Source organism: Strigops habroptila, chromosome 10, assembly GCF_004027225.2.
Source record: "Strigops habroptila isolate Jane chromosome 10, bStrHab1.2.pri, whole genome shotgun sequence".
Taxonomy (NCBI): Eukaryota; Metazoa; Chordata; class Aves; order Psittaciformes; family Psittacidae; genus Strigops; species Strigops habroptila.
In genome coordinates, this window is record NC_046359.1 from 20,064,678 (window position 1) to 20,083,114 (window position 18,437).

The 18,437-nt window shown below is 37.0% G+C and overlaps 1 protein-coding gene across 7 annotated transcripts in view; it reads right to left on the reverse strand.

Moving 5' to 3' along the window:
* Positions 1 to 18,437, reverse strand: part of SMYD3 (SET and MYND domain containing 3) — a 393,064-nt gene that overhangs the window by 42,952 nt on the left and 331,675 nt on the right. For all 7 annotated transcript variants that reach the window (XM_030499582.1, XM_030499583.1, XM_030499581.1 and 4 more), the window contains 2 exons: positions 9,132 to 9,219; positions 5,413 to 5,587 (listed from right to left, as the gene is read on the reverse strand). In XM_030499582.1, coding sequence (XP_030355442.1) covers positions 5,413 to 5,587; positions 9,132 to 9,219 — 263 coding nt within the window. The remainder of the gene's footprint in view (positions 1 to 5,412; positions 5,588 to 9,131; positions 9,220 to 18,437) is intronic.

The following is an 18,437-nucleotide window of genomic DNA, read 5'->3' on the forward strand; positions in this document are numbered from 1 at the left end:
ATTTTACTGTGAGGTCTGTGTTATCTCACCCAGAGGATATGTGAAATAAACTGGGGATAAAGTAGGAACAATTATTGTACAAATGATACAAATGTTCATATACATACTAATTTTTTGAAAGCTGTATAACATGATATAACTTGACAACATACAGAGTGCATGAAAAGGTGTGATTTACACTAGGAAACACATACTCAAGTGAAGATTGTTTTTGCTAGTTTACAATATAACATCAACAGTCTCTCAAGAGGATTTCTAACTGCTCCAAGTGTTGCTGTGGTTTGTAAAGATGGGCTGGCCTCCACTGATTTTTACTAATAGTGACAGCTAATTTCATATAACTAACTAAACACAAGCAGTGAAGAGTGATCTGCTATCGATAACCTGGGATAAAAGTGGAGAGATGATCTTGGTGCTATCCACTGTTTCTACCTGCTTTAGCAGTTTGTCACTATCAAGCTCTCGTCCTTCTGTTGATTTACTTACGTGTAAGGTGCGCCAAGGCTGCTTGGTGCTCTTCACTGGGTTTATAGCAACAGCTCTCTGAGCTTTCAGTGAGCTGTGATGCCCCCAGCCTTGCACCTTCATACAGACACAACCTACTCTTTTAGCAAAGGTACCTATTTTTCCCTTTCACAAACCTCTGATGTTTATTTGGCACTACTATCTTACCACCTCTAGATGACACATCAGTGTATCCATTTATGAACCAAAAACCAATTCCTAAATTTTAATTCACACCTTTTTGTTCAGACAATGGAAAGGTTAATCCAGCTATTCCCATAAACTTTATTTTTTTAAATCTCTTATAGTTCTTTAGTAAGATTTGTTTTCTCTCTTCTTCCCACACATTTTGCTCTAAACATTAGAGATAAATGCCCGTGGCCATTTTCTAAAACCCCAGAAAAGTGAGCAAGGTAGATTTTATTCTTTCTGTTCTGTTTCATTCTTTTCTTTGAATTGCTTTCTCCACCTTCACATTTTTCTCTCTCTCTCAGGTGATCCCAAAGGTAAGATTTATGTTTACTACTGATGTTTTTATGATTAATACATTGAACTTTAGTCACTGAATTACTACTATCTGTAGGTTCAGAAATGTGCCAGCCTCGCAGAAGTCCCCAGGGGACCTCTCTAAACCAAGGGGCCGATTGGCGCTAAACCCAGACTTTAACCCTTAAGCACTAGCATCCCCCAGTGGTCCTATTTATCACTGCAGCTCACGTTTTCTTTTTTTTTTTTTTTTTTTTTTCTTTTTTGCGTTTTCTAGGTATTCAGACTTTCAACCTAAAAGTAAACTCAAGTCAAGTGCCTCACAACTACCCAGTACGCAGGAGCCGTCTGAATTCAGTAGAGACCTATATATATTTTATCACAGGTAAAGATGAGGAATTTTAATTTATTTTCAGTCATTGCATATATCATGTATCTATTTCAAAACACTTACCTGTAAGAGCAGGATTTTCTTGTAAAACACACTTGAAAAGGGGGGGAAATCTGACCAAAAAAAAGTCAGACTCTTTATTGGAGCACTTTTTTGAAGAAGGAAAAATAGGTTCAGAGTCTCTTCCAAGAGTATTAGGTTCTACAGCTATTTTTGACTTTTTTAACAAGATCGTGACTTATCAAAAAGATACTATAGCAACTATGACTTTATTTAATCTGCCTTTTGATTGAACTTCACATACTTAGAAGCTACAGTCCATCATATCTATTGAATTAGAATTCTAAATCAAAAATTCCTGGCTGACATTTCATTCACACAATGAAAGTTCAGCCATGTTCTCACAAAACACTCAACAAGAAGCACATCCCAGCCACTGTTCTTCGACCCAGCCCTTTACAAAATAATCTGAATTTGTGTTGACTCGAATTGTTTTCCCTGTTCCCTAGAAGACCTCTGTCACTGAGGAAAAGTGAAGTAATAAGATGTTGCAAACCGTCACTGGAAGGGATAGAGAATAGGAGGAGTGAGAAGAGCAGACAAATGATGCATATCTAACACAAATATGGAATGCTTACACCTACCTACCCAGCTCCCTCCCACTCCAGGAGCAGAACAGCCACATCAGCAAAGCCCTGTATCACTGCTGACTCAGCAGAAGGAGAACAGAGGAGGAAGGATGTGCAAGCCTGCCAGGGGAAGAGACAGAATAGCACTTCTGCACAACACTTCTGTATGGGATGAAAAGAAGGAATTTCCTTTCGTTAATGTTGGAGCCCTCCAGTAACTCCTACTGCTGCAGTATTGGAGATGAAGGGCTGTTAATTAAAACAGCTCATCTGAAAATCAGTGGGACTTATACATTAGCTGTAATTTCAGCAGGAGATTATGAGCAGTGCAGAACAGAAACAAACATGTTTGTCCTCTCTCTATCAGAATCTCACCAGACTTGATGTGACAGGCACCCAGAGAGGTAACACAGCTTTACCCAGCCCCTTCTGCTTCCTAAATCCAGAAGGCTCATCATGTCATTTAACTACTTCTTTTCCTCCTATCACTCAGTTGCAAAGCTGAGGACATCTAGCAGAGTTTTATAACATACTTCCATGCTTTGTCTGCAACGTAAGGACTGAACACTTGAGACAGGGGGAAAAAAAATCCAAACCCAATCTCCAGAACATATGTGCCTTTTTCTGCAATTTAAGGGCTAAATGCTAGGGTCCTCCCTCAGAGGTAACCTAAAGGAAGTCTGCCTTACTCAGTATCTCTGAATCCAATCCTTCAAGAGCAACAGTTAGCCCAGAGTGTGAATGTGCTGAGACTAGGCAAACCCATGTAACACCTTTTGCTGATACTCTGTTATTGTATGGTTAAGGTTCATGAGGTTTTGAGAGGAAGTTTATTTTTGCAAGCTGCTGTGAGCTGACTATGATGTGGGGAAGCTTTCACTTAGGCAAATGTCTTTTGTTAAGGCTCTTGGACAGACAAACTTACAGTGGCATTTACAAGTAAAGCTGCATAGATACATTTGGCTTAGGCTCTTCAGTGAAAGTACATGTTGTAGGTTTTAACAAATAATGGACAGTTATGGTTCAGCACAATAGGAGAAGACAGCTTTTCATCTTGACAGCCACCACCTATTCCCTTCTTTTGGAAGTTCTAAAAATATTTGAGAGGTCCTAAACTATGTTCCTTATAGGTTACCATCACTACCTAAAACATAGGGGTTGGTACTCAGTATGTCAAGTAGGTTTTATGTAGTTTAACCATCTGTCTCTGCCAGTTACCTGAAGTGGATGATTCTGAAAAAGTCAGCAACCATCGTAATGAAAACATACATTACGATACATGTCACATAGCACTGAAAATTAATCCTGCTGCTAAAGAAATGGAAAATGCACAATAAACACATTACCTTAAATTAAAATTATTTTTGACCAAACCTCCAAAGCCTTTAAAGTTGTAACAATGATTTCCTATTTATATGGACTGCTCGAATTCTCAGGTGATTCCCTGTGGAGAGCTGTATGAATGCTTTTTCCAGAGCTGAGGAAAGGAAAATAGATAGCTATAATGGAACTGCAGGAGCAGCCAAGCAGCAGATTGATTCAACAGGAGAAATTCAGTGCATCCCAAAAGATTTCCTAGGATTTGCTCTCCTGCTGCTTAGGGCACAATTTGTCATAATGAGAAACTGAGTATTTTGTTTCAGGTGTGTCAAAGCTTGTAGTGATGACTTGAAGGTATAAAGAAAAAAGATCAATTGAAAATCTTTCTTAAATAATCCTTTTGGATTAACAGAGGAAAAAGGGCAAGCTCTTCAAGGTGCAAAAAAAGGTAAAATATCTCATGTAAACAGCATTCCTGAAGAGATACTAATTGAATGCACAGTTGAACCCTTTCCTTCAGCTCCAGACTCCTGCATTAAACAGCTTGAAAACTACGGTATGCTTCAGTAAGCAAAACAGAGAAAGCTTTATTAAATTATCTGGTAAAATTGCACTTGGTCTCAATGCGATCTCTGCTCTCAGAAATGTCTATAGAAAAATCCTCAGTTTTTGATTGTGAAGTACTGAGTTAAGTTATAACATAAAAAAAGAAAGGGTTTGTTTTTGTGGGTGGCTTTTTTTTTTTTTTTTTTTTTTTAATTTAATAAGGGAACATTTAAACAGGCAGACGACTATGTTCATCTGGAGCGTGCCACACTGTAGAAGGCTGGCAGGAAGCACGTGCTGTTGCAGTACTATATAAACCCTGTTTGAAAGGTTAAGTGGAACATGCATGATGTGAATTTCACCCTGAAGAAATGTGAGAATTTGTAGGCACTCATGCCCTCCTCTATGAGAATTAATAGTCATTATGAACACTGAGCCTCCCTACAGCTCTGATGTATCCAGCTTATGCAGATTTCTCGCTAACTACTTCATAGTGAAAGCTCTGAAATGCTGTTCTGTTTCTCTAGTAAAGCCCAGAGTTTTATTCAGAAACAGGTATCAGAAACATGAAATTTCTTCAGGCAAAATGTTGAATGCTGATGGCATCCTGGTTTGATTAGGGAAGACATGTAAAATCTGAGGTGTTTGTATTCACATTAGCACTAGCATACTCCTCACACTTCTCAACATCTCACTGTGTACTGGAACATCACATCTTGTAGAACCACAGAAAAGAAATGGATGCTCTAAAAAATAGCTTACCAAGAATGTACATTCATGCATGAATGACATTATATCTGGACATTCAGCGCAGGTTTACATTTAATTACAAACCATGCGAATACAGAGCAGACAGCACCTACTGTTTCTCCACTAGATGACTAAAGCTGCATTACAACTCCAGGCTCCAAACAATTTCAAGACCTACCACATGAAGCAGGATCAACTAGAGCATCCTTCCTTATCGATAAAAGGCCATCAGACTCAGAAACTCTCCCAGCACATAGCACAGGAACAAGTACTGACCAGGAGAGAACAGCAAGTACTTCCCCCACTTCAGTCCCTTCCCAAAATATGGGCCATGGGATTTTTCATTTCCAGTTGAAACTGCGTTTTGCAACTTTTTTTTTTTATTATTATTCTTTCTGTAAACTCTGTGTCTAGAGTATACAGAGAATATGCATTATTACGGCCACCTACCTGCCCCTCAAGCTCAGCATGAAACACTGATACCCTCATGGCCATGGAGTCTGAACCAGAAATCATCTGCTGATCAGGGATGGGGCAGGATCTGAACACATGCAACAGTGAGGAGCTAATAATCAGTTACTATTATAGTTCCTATTATCATTTCACTGCTCTCAGCCTGACTGTGGAGCAGAATGGGAGTTCTGCCTCATTCATTAACCTGGAAAGCAAGACAAGTTGTATAGCAAGAAATATACCCTGTAAGAAACATCTAGACAAAACACAATCTTTGCTTTTAATGAGAGACCCTCGTCTGCCCCATCTTTGGAAACCCATTACATTTCTTACCTGTATGGTCCCAGAGTCCTGCTGCCATAAGACAAAGCTTCTTCCCAGGATTCAAGGTTAATACAGGCATCCATGGCACAGTCAAGCATTTTCAGCTGATAGATATTTGTATCTGGAAGGCGACCTGTATTGCGGCTCAAGAGATTCTGGAATCTTGCCAGAACCTGTTCCCATTCTGTAATTAGCCATAGTTAAAGAAATATCTTTAATCAAACAAAAATACAAGTTCTAAATGTTGTTAGCAAGGAGTAAGAGCTACAGGTCATTAAGATAAAAAAGCTGCCATCATTCAAGACTATGCTTTAATTCTTGAAAACATACTCAGAAATGGTAGCTGAGGTAACTATGCTTTGTTTACATTTAGAAAAGCAATTTCTAAAGAAGCAATTTCAGCAATAAAGGGTAAAAGAAAGATGACAAAACGAAAGGATATTTTAATACAAACAAACTAAAATTCAAATTCTTTTAATTTAGCCACTGAAACATTATTATTCACTTAAGATACTCCTCCAAACCTTATGCCCAAGGGCAAGAACTCATGGAAATGGTTCCTATTTGTATGGACTCATACATATATACACATCTCCTATTTATTTGGACTGCTATAAATGGTACCAAAATGCCTCAACAGCTAACAAAAGCATTTTTTATATATACTAAAATAATGATACATACTTCCAGCTGCCCCAATTTTTATTTAGAATTCTCATGAAACTAGAACCTTTTCTTGCAGTTACCTGATTTTCTTTCTCCTTGAAACAGTTGTAAAAAGCACTGGGGTTTTGTTTGGGGTTTTTTTCCACATACAGCTGCATGTTTCATGCATGAGAAAGAAATGCAGTTCTGAAGTCTGACTGTAGTTCATGATCAAGGATCTTGGCAGTAAAGAAATTTTTACTTCCAGTGCTACAACAAGATTTTTTGTGTGCTTCTAAGAGAAGAAAAGTAAGCTGGGGCTTACATTCACTTTAGTTGGATATTCCTTACCACAAATTACTCATTTTCATTACATTCTACACTGGTTTGACTTCTCTGCAGACCAGATTCTTCTCTCTGACCACACCTGAGCTGAATACCAATACTCACAGATTTTAAATGAGCACTGGTATCTGAGACTTCATGGGAGTCCCAGAATGCAAGCACTCTAAACACCAAAAAGATACCATACACACCAATCAGTAAGAACAAATCAAATAAACACCTCACCCCCACTCTCCCAACCCTCTGACTTAATAGTAAGAGAAGTAGTAACATTGTTTATATCACAGTCTTTTCCGTACAATCAGCTCAGGGAAGTTCAGCAGTTATCTTCACAACATTACTGAAAATACTATTCACCCCCAATCCAGCAATGGATTTAAATGTACAATGATAACCCTCTGATGAAGTAATTAGTCCCTCCTGAACATGGGAATATTTACATACTTAAATTTAAGAATGTGACCACTATGTGGCTGGGCCAGGATTTATAGCGTGGCTGTTACAAGGCTAAACTAATTATTTGTGAATTGCTCTCATGCCCTTGGATTGAAAGAACCATATAAGGGAAGGAATGTGTTATTAGAAAATTGCACCTTAACCTTTATATCTCTGGCAAACATTCATGTATTCTTTACAGCTGATTAAGGACAAACAAACAAAAGAATGAGGGATATTATTTCAACTTGATACAATTTTTGTAGAAAGTACAAAGCACTGATATTCTTGAAAGATTACCATTTTAGCTGATGCACTGTATTAGTCTGTTTGCTTTTACTTCTCATTAGGCTGCTTTGTTCACTCACTAGCATATAATGGCTGTTGGGCTATACTGCAGAACTTATTGGGATCAAGTTTTCAGGTACATAAATTGAAAACTAGAAAACCCACTATCAGCTGCAACAGGACAAAAGAGAAGCTGGCTGTCCTGTATCTAGAGGAGCAGCCCTCAAGCAGCTATACTACTGTTATGTGGCTTGAGATGCAGAGAAATACTCTTGCATTGCGCTTTAGCATCTCAATTTCTATGCTTAAACTGGAATTTGGGTCTGAGACAGTTCATTCACACATACTGTTTCAAGTTCTCTAACTAGAGACTTAGAATTACAACAATTTAACATGCTATTGGTAGCTGAGATTTTGGAAGTCACTAACTTTCTCAACTGTAAGAACCTTTGGTTAAATTTGTTTAAAAAATTACCTTTGCAGAAACTTAATGCCTATGTGCCTCAGATAGCAAGGAAGGTTTTCTATCCATTCTTGGAAAGTGGACAAACATCAAGCTCCCTTTTCAGGTACAGCACTCGCTAGTGCATGCCAATTAGTATTTTGATGCAATGGAAGAAAAGGTGACACATTTCATAGCCCATGTTTGAAAACAGAAGCTGAACAGACAACAAGGACATATTTGTCAACCATTTCCAATTCATTTTACTACAATGTTTTTGATTAAAATGTTACATTAGTAATCTTAAAGACACTAGCAAAATTCAGTAGGCGAAATTTCTCCTGCAATTAAATATAAGAACATTATATAGAACCAGTATTCTCACTCCATACTTTCAATATAAAAATTATTGCAACTGCACATTGTATATCTATAAGTTAACTTTCAGGTTAAAGTATGAGCTCTGAAGTATAGCTGAATACCTGAAGATCTATTTCAGTATTGTCTGTCTCAATCCAGTGACTACAGGGGAACTTAAGACAGACTAGAAACTACATGTAAATTAAAGTTAGATGAGATGAGTGTTTCCCCTTTGCTAACAAACAATTCTCTCTGGATTAGAAAGAAAAAACCTCAGTTGTTGGATTTTTTTTATAATTATTATTATTATTTATTGGTTTTATTTTTGTTACAAAAAAAAATTGTGACCACTTGTCCAGCCTGGAATATCACTATGCAAACTTGACTTTTATGCTGCTGAAAATGCATTCTGGAAGATTTAATTCTCTCTAGCTCCATAGAAAGCCCATGTTTCTGAAAATGGTAAGGAATCGTGCTACAATAGGCCAAATTCAGAGTCAGTGAAATTTCAATGAATAGTCTAAGATGAGAGAGGGATCGATATACTCATAGTCTTGTAGTAAAAATCTCCACCTCTCTTCTGTTCATCTCTTCCTGGCTGTTGCTGTTCACTAATTTTTTTAATTTGATTGAATATCTATATGTTGGCCATTAGGCTCCAGTTCTGTTTATTAGTGCAAGATCATCTCATTCAATTTGCTTAATTATAAATTATTATTATATGTTATTATTATGAATTATTATAATGATTCTGTAATATTTGCAGTGAACCTGACTGTGATTATGTCCTTGTTATTTTCATTGCTGTGCAAAGAATGAGAATCTGGAAATGTTCACAATGGAAGTAATGGGACAAAGAATTTAACAACATTTCAGATTAAGCTTTATTTCATTTAGAACTGGATTTATATGAAGTGATGGCTGTGATGGCAGAAGTCTAAATCTGAGCCAAAATATCCCTTCTCATCCTGGATACCTACTATTCCTGCCATGAAGCAATTCCAGTCCTAGTAATCAGAGACTCTATTATTATGAATACAATTATGAATATTACACATTAAATGAATTAAATGAATTAAAGATACATTTTAAAACAACATGAAAACATAAACCTTTAGGAAATAAATCTCAAGAGATGAACTACATGCTAAGGGACTCTCCAGATTGTTTTCATAACTGAATGGCAGACTGCAGCCTGCCACTAAAAGGATACCCTCTTTTGATTTTGGATATCTCACTTCATTTACAGCATCTTTGACTTCTTTCCAGGCATGTTCTTCACCACCCAATTTCTCAGCATCCTGGTTAATCGAAACAAAAGCACTTGATGAGAAAAACAGTAAACTGAGAATAGGCAGTAACGATGCAAAACAGGGTAAAAAGTTTGACTAACAAAAGCTACTTGTGGGGATTGTATCACTGTTTTTTTCTAAATACACAAAAGAAAAATAATCATTTCACCTGGCATTCATACTTGCCCTGTGTTTGTAAGTAAATGGGATGATATCAAGAAAAATTAATGCAAACTTGGATACTAACCAGATATTAGGTTTGCAACAAGAACTATGATGAACCAGAAAAGAGTAATAATAGCATGTAATTTTTGCTATCAAAATACATTTAGCAGATCAAATTCTCTCAAAGACCCGCTAGCTAATACTTCACAAATCCTCTAGCCACACCATAGAAAGGATTTAGCAAATTATTTTGATTAACCATGTGGTGAGAATAGAGACTTTACAAACAGTGTCAGGCTGCTTTCATCCATTACAGTTTTAAGCATGAGCTTACAGGAGAAGTATACTACTCAAAAAGTAGCTGAATTTCAGCTTTCTTTTATAACTTCTTGCTATTTCTTTCCTATTCCATCAGTTTCTATAAATAGCTATATTTTCGCAATGCTTTGTCATAAAAAAGGCAAAAATTATTAATGGCTACAACAGTAAGAGGAAGTTTCCCTTTTCAACTCTCTAGCAGTGACTAACTGCACCTCAGTTAAACCACTTGAAAGAAATTTCTTGAAGCATCTATTAGACATGGTTCAGCATCTTGAGAGATTTCCAAAAGCATCTAGATATTCAATTTCCATCACTATAAGCACTTAAATACCTTTAAAAATCTGGCCTATGGAACTGGCCTGCACTGAACAGTGCAGTTCATTATCTCTCTCTCCTTATAAAAGGCCCTGCTACACACACAAAAGAGTTTTGTAAGTGCAAATTCTTACAGGAATATTTTAAACAGAGTTCTAAAAAATTAGCCTTCAGCAGACGTGGAAACCTGGAGATGAACAGAGAAGGTGTGTGAAAATCTAACCAAGCACTTCATAATCAATAGATGCTCACTGGGCATCACAGAAGTACCTCTCTTAAAAAGCCTGTGATCTGTATCTGTCTAGAAATGCATAGTTTTCTTACTCTACTGCTCCTTGTTTACCATAAATTCAGAACAGAAAATATTTACAGTGAGAATCAGCACTCACTTTCACATTTAATTTGCAGTTTTATCTTTCCATCTGCTCCATGAAAGCAGACCTCTGTGTATTCCTGGAATGATTAAATAAAGACTAAATCAAGATCAGTCTCAGCTGCCCCACCATTCTTGTGGGGCCCCACAAGGGCCTTACAAGGAGGGCAGCTTGACCCCACTGCATTTTTCACGTTCTTCCCCTACAATCAGGTCTCTGATCAAAAAGATTACGTGGAAATAATATTGTACATAGCTGAATTTCCCACTAGAAGGCATGAGGTAAATGTTAGGACAAACAAGCTCATACTGTAGAAATTTTATTAGCACAGTTAATGTATATACCCAGCCCTCTTGCAGTTTTGTGATAGATTTACAATGAATCTGTCAGTGTCAATGTAACCGCTACCAGTTTTTAGGGGACTGCATCAATTTCTGAAATCAATTGTTAACCTGTAAAAATCTGTCTCTAAAACATCTTTGTAGATCAAGCACTGCTCACTGATTGATCTGAAAAATAAGCCTGGCCTGTAAGACACTAATAATGATGTCTGTGAAATTTTAGGTTTAATGAGCTACTGAAAAAGAAAAATTCTTTTAAGCTATCTTTTCCCACTGGCCCAAGTATAATGCTCAGTTTTTCTGTAACATGTTGTAAGCCTCACAACTAAAACCTCAGAAACATGGGAACTGGGACAGATTCATAAATGAAATTTAAAAAAAGTAAAACACAACTATACATAAAGTTACAGACCAATGACTGATGCATCATTAGGGCTCACTCTGTGCACAGAGGGACTCATGGATGAATCAGGTTAAAGTGTTCATTGACACAGGATTAATCTTTCTCTTTCTTGTGCAGTTTTTTCAGTTGCTTTCCATTGTTTTCTAGCATTTCCTTAAGAACACAAAGTGCAAGGTTGAGGTTTCCTCTAACCTTTACACTAGTGCATAGGGTTAAGTCAACACTGGATTCATATCCAGGTAGAGAATAGGGAGTGTCTGTTGGACCAATAACCTCCCAGCCCTCTCTAGATTCATGGTCTTTATCCCTTTTATAAGAGACTTTAGGATGGAGGGAGCTGGGCAGGATGCCCAGCTCTGGGAAGGATTTAAATCACAGGTTTCAATGAGATGTTTTCTGTGTTCTCAAGGTGAGGCATTTTGAGGATTGGCTGACATAAGAACAAGCAAAGACCTGGCTAGCTGGGCCTTTTAGACCTCTACTGTTCTTCATCAGATTTCCATACACCAAAGAAATCCTCTTCTTGCCTAAACATTCTAGTTCAAGGCATGGAGGCTGCTTCCAAACAGGCAGCCAACCAGGAGGGCTTGTCACAGAGAACACTTCTGCCTTCCAGCCTAATAAGCTTTTTCCAAGAAAGTTGTTTCTCTCCCTTGGACAATGCCTTGAAAGTCATGGCCATGTGATATGACTAAGCCAGCTAAGAATACACAGATGCCTTGGAGTTGGTATTATGGAAATAATTGAAGTGATTAATAGTTATGCCAAACTGTTTATTTCAGTCTAAGAGCATGGCAGTAATAGCTATGGGAGATTTAGCTTTCCACAGAGCAACCCCCATTCAAAGCAGCTCTTTTCAGAACATGTTCCCAGTCAAACCTCCAGGTGTGCAGAGCCGCCAAAAATAAAGGAAGACAGGATTTTTTCATCTGTAGAAAAGGAGAACCCTAACTGAAGAAAAGGAAAAGACTTTTTAAAAATAAGGAATAGTTAGTAACTTGTACCTAATTATTTTCCTTATTTCGAACATTGATACTAAATATAAAGTTTGTTTAGAACAACAAAACATTTGTGTCTTGGTGTGAAAAAAATAATTAGACTAGATAATCTAATCACAAAAATGTACGACAACTTTGTGATGGTTGAAACTGGCATGCTTTACGATTCAGCTTTCACACATAGAGGCATGCTCAAGAAAACTAGAAGTGTTGAAGGCTCATGGGGAAAGCAGAAAAGACAGCTGCAACACACACTTTTTCATAGAGAGAACACAACCTTGCAATACTTTTAATAACACAGGTACGATCCATTGGAGGCAGAAGCATCACTGGATGTGATAGCTGAACCCACAATCTACGGCACAAGGAAAGACAAAATGGATCCTGTGACTTATTTTGAGCAATTATTTCAGATGTAAGATGGTTCCAAGACCTGCTTTCCACTTATTCCAAGCACGTGCAGGGGAAACTTACTCATCAAAATGTGAGTTAAGATGCAACAGCAACATTTCAATCCCATCTCTCCATTCTTCCAATACCATGGCAGGTGCTGCTACAGTTTTCTTGATTAAAAATACCTGGGTATTTGTCATCTTAATACTAAAGCTTTCTGTAATTCTCCATGGACTACCTATTCCTGATTGCTTAGACCTTTGCTTCTAATCCTTTAAATGGAACAATTTCCAGTTATATTTGGCTCTTCTAGTAAAATAAGCTATAAGCTAAACTCTTCACACCTGACACCTCTCAAAAGAAGGGCTCTGTGTACCTTCTCATCTTCTTGAATTTACTTAGGATACAGAAAACATGAAGGCTCACCTTCATAATTCAACCAGATAAAAATTCTACTCTTGAAATCTATCTGGCTCTTCAAAATGGGCAAATGCAAAATATTCTGTAAAGCAAAATTTTCCTGCCATAAAGAACCATCTTTCCTCCACTAAATTTAACAGTAATTTTGCTGTAAAAAGTATTCAAGAACAAGATTAATTTTTAAAAATATTTGCTTGAACATCATAGTTTCTATAGCTTGTAGATCAGAACAGAATTAGTTTCCTTCTTTCAGAATACCTCAAGCTTTTATATCCAATGATCCTCCAAACTTCTAAATTTTTAGATACACATTGCAATCTATGTTTCAGAAGCCTGGGAACAGACATGATCAGCCCTGCCCACTGTATCCTGTAAATGCTCATAAAACATTTATGAGTGGTACACAACATACCATTAAATGTCAATATTTGCTTTAAATATTATACAATTTTCTACAGTTTAGGTTCCATTAGTGACACTTGTAAAAACGAAGTTATAACCACCTATAACAAAGCTATAACAAAAGACAGAAATGAGAAAAACAGAGGGTATCTGATGAAGATCATAATCTGTCTGCACAGCGATCAAATGTAAAATACTCTGTAGTTTGGGCTTTAAGTGAAAGAAGGTTTATTATAAAAGCATCATTTCCTGAAACAATTACAGACATCAGCCATCACAGAAATAAGCACTTGAAAATGTTCACCTGTTCCATTCCCTCCTATGCCTTTACTCCTACACTGTTTGTAGGAATTAATTATCTCTCTTCTGCTATTCTAGTGCCCTGAACATATCTCATCCTTAACTGAACTCTCCTTAGAAAGGAGTATAATCTCAAAGTACAGATACATGTTTCTCTTTCTTTCCCGTTGCTTTACACCACTTCTCTTTCCCTGACTAATGTTCTGTTTCTTATTCTTCCTAGAAGTGATCCCTACCTACTCATTTCAAGCGCGACTGCTCTTACATGTAATGTTAGCATTCGCTGTTCTTTGCTATCCCGACATTTAAAATCCTAAATGTTAAAAGATTCCTACATGGACAGCATGTTCTCTGAAAGAAGATAACTCTCTTACCAGAACAAGCACATGCCAACCAATCAGTGTTATTGCCTCCTCTGCCCAAATGCACAACCACAGCCCCAACATTGCTCGTCTGTAATACACTGCACCTCTAAAAATCTTCTGAACATTGAAAAGGTTGATTAAGGGCTAGTCCTCCTTCCATACTTAGGCTACAGAATAGAAATAGGACATGGATCTTCTGTCCTCTCTACAGTTAATCTTTCTCCTTCCCATGGATAGAGATAGAGAAACAAGCCAGGTATTTGCCAAGGAGAAGAACTGTGAAGCACTCCCCACCTCCCTCCACAGAAGGGAGAAGTTGGGACAGGAAATTCTGAACAATAAGCAACTCCTACACCCCTTTTTCTCCTTTCCAGACTTCCTTCTACAAGAAGGTCCAAGAGCAACTTCATTATGTGCCTATTACCAGTGTTATGGTATTCAGTCAGTCCCACATAGGCAGAAAGGAGCAAAGCCTTGTAGGTGATATTGGAGAGAGTAAAAAACAAGGAAACATTTTCCAGCATTTATTAGCTTCTCTTCTAAATACATAAATAGAATACAAAAGTGTAATGTAAGCATGAGCAAATGTCAGTTTTACTATGGTAAAATCCTATAAATCATAGCTCAAACAGAAATTAGGGGTTTAAGATGAAATATTAACGGGTATGATATTTTTGAAAGACAGAAAACCCTTGCTAAAGAATCATATCAGTTTCTTCTGGACACAAAATATATGACTATATAATAATAATCCTGCAGGACAGCAGCATATAATTCTGTTCATGTTCTCTTTTTGTGGAAGCTTTAAAAATAACTTTACAAAGGAAGTTTTCTGGACCATAATATTTTAATACTTTAAAAGCTGTGGATACCTCAAGTAGCTGAACATTTCATATACATTGCTGACCATTGCTTAAGTTTTGCTTAATTTGAATAATTTAAGTGGCAACAACAGATGCGCATCTGACAGAACAATTCTACCACTGTGATGGGTTCAAATCAAAAGAGGTTTTCTTAGGTTTTGTTTGAAGAAGGTGTCAGAAGAGCTCAGACATTTAAATTAGGGCATGACCATTTAAAACAGATCTCTGATACATTATGCTCTGAAAGCATAAATAATTTTCTATTTCTGATTCTATTTAAAAGTGCAGCAACTACTGAACATATGTTTCTAATAATCTCAGTAACTCATTTTATACTTCGCAGCAAAAGGAAAGCATTAAATGAGTAGAAAATATTGTGTATCTTCTGAAGCTTCACTTTCAGTAAGATTAAGAAAAATGCTGGGAAAATATGATATGGAAGTGGTTATGTATTGTGGCTAAACTGAACTTGTGACTCAAGTTCTTCAGAACAAACAGAGTATGAGGGCCTTTTGGGCAATCACAGGTGCATGCAGCTACAGGCACAGCAAGAGAAAGCACACTTGAGCAGTGTCCTAAAATATCTGAGGTCACCTCTTATAAAATATTTTCAGTCTTTCTCATTTCCATAGATAATTTGTGCTCAACCTTGAAGTCACAGCTTTGTGATGGGACTGCAGTTTGTGATAGAGGACTGTACATCTGAAGAAAAATGTATACTCACTGGGAAGCACAGATTATTGTGACGTATATTTGTATACTGGATGTATTGTACACATATTTGTATACTGGATGAAGTTTAAAATCAGAATCAAAGACCCATCATCTCTTATTATGAGGATTGTGGTTTATAGAAGCCTGCAGATTCAGCTGAGGATTTCACTTTTGTGAGTGTACTTTGTTAAGAATTACAAGTATGTGAAATGATCAGTGCAGAGCTCTGTCATGATTCAAGATTTACACGTAACTTCTGAAGTTTCAAAAACTCTGCTCTGCCCCATGAAAAACAATGCCAGCTCTATAAATGCTAGTTCAACTATCCTTCCAAACCCACCTAAGGTTGTCCTCACCAGCAGCTGAGCTGTCACAGGACCTTGTGTTTTCTGTCATATGGCTCTGAATAGGGTGGATGGGACACATGGCAATTCCAAAAGTACTCTGTCAGTGAATAAAAACAATGTCGTGTTCCCTGTGAGGCTATTAGGAGTGGGTGAACTTTTTTTTTTTTTTTTTTTTTTTAAATTCTGGAAGTAAAATAAGACACATTGCAGTTGAATGCCATATTGCAGCTGTGCAGTACATAGCTCAGCATTAGGCAGGCTGCATTACCTCCCATAATTGATATCAGCTCTTCATGGATTACTCACTCTGGCATCTTGAAGCGCAAAAGAAATACACAGGCTAGTCACACTCTAAATTGTATAGGTATTGGAAAATTTAAGTTGTTCACACCTTTTATATTTAAGTAAGTGCTCTGTTTAGGCATTCTAATCAAGATGAAGGTTTCTGCACACCCTGCGTACAATTAGTGCAAAAAATTCAAGCACCTTAACATGGTAGTATGAATAATCTTCCCTTAACATTTTCCAACTTAGTTACATTACAATATTTACTTGAAAATTTAAAAAAAAAGGCATCAAAAACAACGGTGGGAAATTTATTAAAACGAGATGCTTTTAATAAAGATAAACTTAAGATCAGCAAGTTCATTTTAAGAAGTCAGTTTAATAAAATTAAATGGGACTAAGATATGTTTATCCCCAAAACATCTTGGATTTAATGAAGTCTAAAAGTATAAGGTAATAGAGGAGCAAACAGACCAAAAGTTCTCAGCCTATCCAGTTGCAAGTCCAGTATCTGTTAGGGTCACAGTTCTGCACACCAAAAGCAGCAACTGCATTTCTGTCAGACTCATACTCCACTCTTATCCACTGCAATTCCACTTCAGCTATTAATTTCTGTGATTTTTTTTAGGCACACACATTTTTAAACAGCCTTTTCGAAGACCACTGCATCTATATATTGTATATTAAAGAGGCAATCTCATAAATATTTTATAGTGAACCAAATTGACATCCCACTTCCTACTGACTCCCCTGCTTATAGATTCAAGGGTCACATTAGCCTTCTTTGCCAGACATTTTCCATTTCTGTTCAGATAGTCATGCTGAGATTCATCTAACCAAATGTAGACATTTGGGCTACCCTTCTATTTGACAGAGAAAAAGAAGCACTTTTAGGGTATAATTTGTATTATCCTAAACCAGGCTTCTAAAATATGTCAGATGAATAACAGTCAAAGCATGTCCATTTTTCTCTATTTTATGCATAAAGGAAGTCTGGAGTAACTAGCTCAGATGCTGACATTTACACTGTAGCTGTCTGTGATTTTTGTGAAATAAACCACAGCTGTAGACCCCCTTTTCAGATGTGGAACATGTGTTCTACCCTTACAATGATGGTGCAGTTTATTTCAATAGGTGTAATTTATCAAGCAATTCCAGTTACTCTGCATTATTTACCTATCCTTATAAACGTTTACTATTCTCTGAGTCTTTGTCATCCACAAATTTTACTGGCAATGATTTTGCAATTACTTCCAATTCATTCATGAAAATGCTGGGTACTGTAGAAACAGGGTTATTATGGACACACTCTGAAACTATTTGGTAAGCATTATACATACCACTGATGATTATGGTGATTTCATGTTTAAGTGTGTTGTCAAAACAATCTTTAGAGTGTATATATATGTATGAATTTCTGTAGTAAGAGAAAAGACACCAAAAAAGCTCAAAGCCTTCATTAGTCTTGAACATCACAGCCCAATGTACTTTTTAAAGACCAATAATGCCCACAGATCAAGTGCTATTATTAAAGCTTTTCTGTTTACTTGCACTCTTTGTGACAAAAACCCAAGCAAATAACATTACATACAGTATTTCCTTTCTCAAAAAGCAGCATACAAGGATGCTAGGCTACTTAGCAAGAAAGCAAGGTAGTAGCTAAAGAGATCTGTCAAAATATAAACAATATACAGGGCTAAGCAGCTAAACTTCACCATACCATTTTGCCTGGACCTGGAGACTCTTCAGATGAAAGGCACATGTATTTAACACACTATGAAGCCATTTCAGTTAAGCGTTGGTCATTCAGGTTGCCAACCAAAACATCTCCCATATTGATTTTTAAACTAGGTCCCCTAAATACTACTATTACCTTTGGTGAAAAGGAGTCATAATTACACAAGGGCTATCCTAGTTCTTTTCATTGCCCTTTTTTCATACCATTTTACAAAATCCTTGTAAAACAAAAGCCACACACAGCTTGGGCCCCTGGGGATGAAGCACTTTGTAGACCCATGATCCCACTGAAGACGATGAAGTTGTGGTTTATTCTATGAGCAAAAGGACTGAGTTTTGTGTCTATGACAGCACTGCCTTTATAAATCTCCTAATTTCAGGAGTTTAGAGCTGATGCAAAATTCCGATCTAAGCTACACAGGTTACAAGCTGAAATAAAAATTGATTGGACCATGGGAAGAGCAATAAATAGAAGTTCACTATT